The sequence below is a fragment of the Austrofundulus limnaeus genome, unplaced genomic scaffold, assembly GCF_001266775.1.
Source record: "Austrofundulus limnaeus strain Quisiro unplaced genomic scaffold, Austrofundulus_limnaeus-1.0 Scaffold37, whole genome shotgun sequence".
Classification (NCBI taxonomy): Eukaryota; Metazoa; Chordata; class Actinopteri; order Cyprinodontiformes; family Rivulidae; genus Austrofundulus; species Austrofundulus limnaeus.
In genome coordinates this window covers 976,859-983,374 of record NW_013952439.1, presented here as the reverse complement: position 1 = coordinate 983,374, position 6,516 = coordinate 976,859, and the positions used below count along the sequence as shown (strand labels likewise).

General features: G+C 36.1%; 1 protein-coding gene across 1 annotated transcript in view; it reads left to right on the top strand.

Annotated features, from left to right (window-relative positions):
• Window positions 1-5,786, top strand: part of LOC106516380 (connector enhancer of kinase suppressor of ras 2) — a gene marked incomplete at its 5' end in the record, with an annotated part of 22,853 nt that extends 17,067 nt beyond the window's left edge. Inside the window, 2 exon segments of the mRNA XM_014006706.1 lie at window positions 2,754-2,953; window positions 3,041-5,786. Coding sequence (XP_013862160.1) covers window positions 2,754-2,953; window positions 3,041-3,088 — 248 coding nt within the window.
• Between the last annotated feature and the right edge of the window lie 730 nt (window positions 5,787-6,516).

The following is a 6,516-nucleotide window of genomic DNA, read 5'->3' as shown; positions in this document are numbered from 1 at the left end:
GATTTACTAAACAAGAACTGATTGTGTAAGAATAATAATCTTGTTTTCAGAATGTGTCAGATTATTTGTCTTGTTAGTCTGAAAATTAGACTCAAATTAAGTGAAAAATTTCAGCCAATGGAGTAAGAAAATTTTACTTGGTAAAATTCTTGAAGTACTAAAAAAAATTGGGTCAAATCAAGTATTTCAAGAATCTTACCAAGTAAAACTTTCTTACTCCATTGGCAGATATTTTTTTTACTTAATTTGAGTCAAATTTTCAGGCTAACAAGACAAATAATCTTACACATTCTGAAAACAAGATTATTATTCTTACACAATCAGTTCTTGTTTAGTAAATCAAGTCTCAAAACAAGATCAAAAAGACTTTCTGGCTGGATATAAGATTTTAAAACTTGGTTAGGTGGACATTTTTTGCATTGTATAAAATGATTTGTCATWTATTTTAGCTAGCCTTTAGCTACTTAAGCTTTTATCTAGCCTTTGCTCATTTTAGTTAGCCTTTTGCTACTTTTAGCAAGTTTTTGCTGCTTCTAGTTAACCTTTCGCTGTTTTTCTTTTTGCTTTTTTCTTTTGCACTGTTTAGTTTTTAGCTTCCGTTTTACTACTTTTAATTATTTTGCTACTTTCAGCTAGCATTTTGAAACATTTTGCAGCTTTTAACTAGTTTTTTGCTCTGTTTAACTTTTTGCTATTTTGCCATTTTTAGTTTTTAGCTAATGTTTTGCTTCTTTTAACTAGCATTTTGCAATATTTAGATTTCAACAAACCTTTTTTTAGCTTTTAGCTTGTATTTTGCTTTGTTTAGCTTTTAGTTGCAATTTTGCTACTTTTAGTTTTTAGTGTTTTGCTACTTTTAACTAGCATTGTGCAATATTTAGCTTTCAGCTGTTTACGTCTTTTTGACTTTAAGCTAATGTTCTGCTTCTTTTTGCATTTAACAACTTCATTTTAGCTTCTTGAGCAAATTTCAGCGGTCATTCAGCACTCACCTTCACACTGAGTTATACACGTCAAAACTACTTTAATTGTATTGTTGTGAATTTATTTAAATGMATTAAATGTTACCAGCCTTGTTCCAAATTTGGTGCAGAAAATGAAAACTAMCTGACCTAATCTGGGCTTCTGCAGCTGAAATGTTTAGCAGTAGATCATTAGAGCAGGTCRGTGAGTCACAATCCTAATATAATCCAAAAACCCCTCCTACATTTGTTTGATATGTAAACAGATTTAAATGCTGTGAAGTCATTCACCTGCAGGAGCCTGAGAAACTGCCCSTGTCATGAGGTGTTTTATTGAAATCCAAAACAAGCAGTAGGAGCCAGCAAATGTCAGACATTTAATTCTGCCTGTTATTACTTTACAGGATTGGATTTGAAGCCAACCTATCTGCCATCCCTCCTGGACCTCAGGGCAGTTGTCTAAGTGGGATCAAATTATGTGTCTTATTTGATCCTGATTTATCTTGGCCTTTCAGTCTCCTCTCTAACGCACGCTTGCTAACACTCCTTTTTGCTCTCTCTGTGCCTGAGCGAGATGTCGGTGCATCTCCGCAGCAGAAGCGTAGAGGAATCCTTTCAGCCTGTGTTAATATTTAAATTCTGAACAGGATAAAGAAGCACGCCTAGAGGCGGGGGTGGGGGTGGGGGATCCTCTCTTCTTGTCCTCATTTATCTCACGCTACCGTTTGTTGTCACAGACATTTCTTATTAAAATGAGACATTAAAGTAGCGCCAAAGTGCTTCAAAGCACAAAGCTTCAGACTGAACCTGTGTGCTCCCAAAACTCAAAACCCTGACAACAAACAGGATTGTCTGAGTGCAGCTGCATGTTGTACCAGTAGAGGGAACTGTGCAAACAGGAGACGTGTAGTCCATTARTGATTAAAGAGTTGTAAGTTGAGGTAACTGTTTTAACCTGAGAAAAATCACATAATTAAGGACTAGTAGTTTAAATAGAGCAGATATGTAGTTAAAATGTCTTCTAACATGATTTTAAGACAAATGATTAGATAGACTACTGTTTTACCAGTTATACTCACATCAGTATACTTTATTTACAAAACATGTTTAAAATCATTTTTGTTTCAGTTTTTGGCCTCAAAATAACCTCTTCTGTATGAAGTGATGAATTAACAGAAAATGAGACAAAATCCAAGTTGGATCCACTCTAGCAAATTACATCATCCTTGATCTCAGAGTTAGAGGTCTCCCAAAACCAGTTTTTCTCTGACCATGTACAAAAAATTCAGATTGTGTACTCGCCAACATCTAGTACAGATGTGGAGTACTTTCTGAGTTAAAACCTAAATATTACACGATGACTTTAAAACACATTTCTTTTATTTAGAACAAGGTGGTCCTCAGTCCTTATAGGCCTACAGCTCCTCTGATTGGATCAGATCAAATATACTGTTGAAATGTTTTATATTAAATAAAAATAACAAATAAGATTTTCTTTTGGTTTGTATAAATTTCTTAAACGGARCCGACAAAGTTTTTACTTGAAATGAGAACTGTAACACATGAACTATGGATGCTGGTGTTAGTAACGGTTTAGAGTATTGGAGTGTTTTCTACGAGTACTTGTAAAAATGCTGGTATCCTGCCCTCCCATACCAGTATGAGGACAGTACTATGGTAGAACGATTCAGCTTTGCTGTAGAGTTACAGTTGTTGATGAAATGATGCAGACGTAATTCCTGAACATTTTTCGTGTGATGTAAGCTTTTTTGTTGATGCTCATCCTTCTAGGTCACGGCCGGGACTGCAGGCTGCAGACAGACTCCCTGGTGGATTTGTACCGAGCTCTGGAGCAGACCAGTCTTTCAACCTCTGCTGACCACAGATCAGCCGGCCGCCTAGAGTACAAGCGCTCCTTTGTCCGCAGAGTTAATGACCCGCTTCTAAACGACAAGCTTCACCGCCTGCGGGTCCTTCAGAGCTCACTGAAGGTACGCCTTCATTTTTTAAGCATTCGTGTTTTATACCATACATGTTGTGTTTTTCTGATTTATAATTACCCATTTATTTTCCTACAGAATGTTCCTCTTCAAGGCACAAATCGGTCGTTGGGGTTTTTAGGGTAGTCTGTTGAAGATCACCTCCAAAGCATCCTTTCTGCTTGTGCCTCACATTGTCAACATTCCCTCCTGTTGGAGACAAAAAGGCACCAAAAAGCATYGTTTACTTGCTTAATTTTCCATTTCCTTTCCTTTTTATGCTCCTAATCAACGGCAGGAAAACTGATGTCCCTTTGTTTCTAAMCCCTCTCTTAAAGGGGTAGTTCAGATCTTTTGAATTGGGGTTCATTCAAAGGTTATGCACAATTACCTGTTTTTTTTTAATCAACCTCATTTTATAGAAATAGTTCTGATTGKATTTAAGAGCTACAGCTAGCTACTGTTGCTGTCACTCTTTGTGTTTGCTGACAACTATGGATTTCTATGTAAATAACAGGATARTAAAGCTGACAACGGAGTAAAGGTTTATAAAGTAGCCTTCATGTGAATCAATATAAAATGTGTGAGATTGAAGTTGTAAGGCAACAATCATCAACATCGCTCTTGGCCTCGTTCAGACTAGCCATTTGCTCATCAACCTGGTCAGAATTKAACTCTATTTCTCCAAATAGTRTTGATCTTGAGAATTGTGKGGGAATCGCCAAAGTCCCGGATGTCAGACAAGCAACGCAGCAGACAGCATGCTTGATAGCTGATTCCAGCACATTTATCCACGTAAACAAAAACAATGATATTCTCTGGGCCTAAAAGACTGATTGTATTGACCAATATGTCAATACAATCAGATAAGCAGCATTGCCAGCCATTTATTTTATTTTACTTTGTTAGCCGGTGTTAGCCGTTAGTGATCTGTTCATTTACTTTGTTTTTCACAAACTTTCTATAAAAATTGACAAGTTCTACATTCTCTTATAACCACAATCAATTTGTTTTGCTTAAAGAAACAGAAATACATTTTTTTCCCAATGTTTTGCTTTAGATACAAACCTGTTTTTACACTGCAGGTAGAGAATGCCAGGATGTTGATGGTGGTTTTGGTATCTTTAATAATTTTAAAATATAATCCTGCCACTTAGCCTCATATTTTTTTTGCTTCTGCCTGTCGTATTAGAGTATTTTCAGCATGCATGCAGCTGAAAATTTGAGAAAAAAAAACTTTAGTCAAATCCTAATTTTAGTTTCTTTTTCTCAGTTGTAAAAACACTTCACAGTTACCAGTTTTCTGCTGTTTTTTTATTTTATTTTTTTTGTCTGCACAAACCAGACTTTTAGATAGGATTATGGAAGAAGATATTAACATTTTAAGACACCCCCTCCAGACTTACGAAGTTTACAAAATTTGCGTAGGTTAAATAAAATAGTTACAAATTTTATTTTAGGGTGCAGAGATTGTGACAACAGCAGCTACTGAAGCTGTAACATTGCTACCCATCTCTATCTTAGCACAATTCATTATTTGTCTTCCTCTGGCTTCATAAAACAATTGTGCCCATGCCGTTTACAAAGTTCACAAAATTGTTGTAGGGGGAAAAACAGCTTACAAACAGAAATATTACTTTGTTAAATTWTGGTGAACCTGAAGATTGACACAGTGGCCTGAGGCATTGCCAGGTTAGCTGAAAGCTGGCATCAGAAAACCAAACTGGGTGTCCTTGCAGCACTCCAATGCCCCTCTAGCTAAATGTGTGGCACAAACCACGACTTCAGTGCTGTTTTGTTTTGTACTTGAAGTTCTGTTTGACTGACATCAGGGTACTTGCTAGAGTCACTTATTGAGAGCTGTTTTTAGTAACCCTGACCAGCGCTATTGAATTCATTCAAGCAGTCATCTACAGCAGGTAAGATAGGAACCTTTCATAACCCCACTTCAAAGATTTGAACTTTTGTTTTAAGAGTGTGATTAAAAACAAAATCTTAATAAACAAAGTTTCACAGAATCATTTTGGGGGTAAAAGCACTTTGTGTTAATGTCAGATTTAAAAATCACAGCCATCCATTCTGTTAATGTTTTCTACAGTATGCTGGAGTTGTTTATCTGCTCATATTAAGCATTTTTGGTTGAACACATTTTGTTCTGCACGTATGTTTGCTTTATGGGTGTGTGTGTTCTGAGAGTGCACAGGCTGTTCAACATATATACATACAGTTTGTTGTATAATATTTAATATTCATTCCTGCAGCAGTGATTACATGATGTTTTTGGTACCTATATAAACTGTACATCCAGTGCTGTGCCTCAGTGATAGTGAATGTACATCGTACCTTTTTTCAGACCGGCGAGAGCAGAATTAGGGAAGCAAGGTATTCCTCAAAGCAGGGAAGCAACAATATAATGCTTGGCAATAATGAATTAATGCTGTAAATAACAAAGGAATGATAAGAATAGTTGTCTATTTTTGTATGCATGCTGTCTCCCTGATTGTTTGCAGAAACCGTTTTGTATTTCAAAGTGCATTTGTTTCAGAGAATACTGGTGTTTTATCTCTCCCACCCCCGTTCACCCACAAAAACATGCGCACACGACCAGCACGGTGTATTTTCAGTATTAACACTGRCCCAGAAAATGTGACTTCCCTTTTTTTTAAGTGTTCACCATAAAAGAGAAATAACCATATTTATTAAGTGTTTAACAGAGAAGCATGCTTTGTGAGACTAAATAAAACATTACCATGTCATTTGAAATTGACTCATGTTGCACACCTGCACCATAGTGTAGCTGAATAAAGTTTTTTTTAAATAAAGTATGGTATGGGCATAAACAAGACTCGCTGGTTTCTCATATTAAATATTTTTGTCTCTTGTCTTTGAAGCTTTTTTACAGTCAGGATGTTTTACACCAGCTGGCTGGAGATAACAGGAATCAACCAGTTTGTGGTTGCAGGCATTCAGAAAATGGTTTTCACAAACAGGATCCATGGAAAGCATCTCCGTTTAAAAAAAACAACAAACTAGCATAAATCACTATTTAAAACAAAGGTGTAACACAGCAGGAAACAGTTTTGTTAGTTTCAGACGCAAAGTATAATGTCTTCATGGAAGGAAAGCATATTACCATTTTTATCTTCATAGTTTTAGACTAAGTTTATATGRTTAAAGGAAGAGATGTAATCCTTTTTGACAAACCATGTTGTGAATGACTCTCAGCTACTGCCACATAAAATCTTAGCTTATCTGTAAAACTAGAAGTTATAGTCATTTTTGTACTGGTTAATTTTAATTAGCTGTGGTGGTTTTTAATTTTGGGCTCCAAAGGTTAGCCTGTAATCACAATGGGCCTCATGCAAGAACCGTTCGTACGCACAGATTTGTTCTTAAGTTGTGTGTACGAGTGATTTAGGAGAATTTCTTTTCTTTTTTTTTTTGTATGGATGGCCTCCCTTCTCCCCTTATAGCCATCCCCTCCACACCATTATGTTTTTTATGTTTTTATTTTTATTTTTTATGTTTTTAATGTTTTCGTATTCTTTGATGGCCTCCCTTCTCCCCTTATAGCC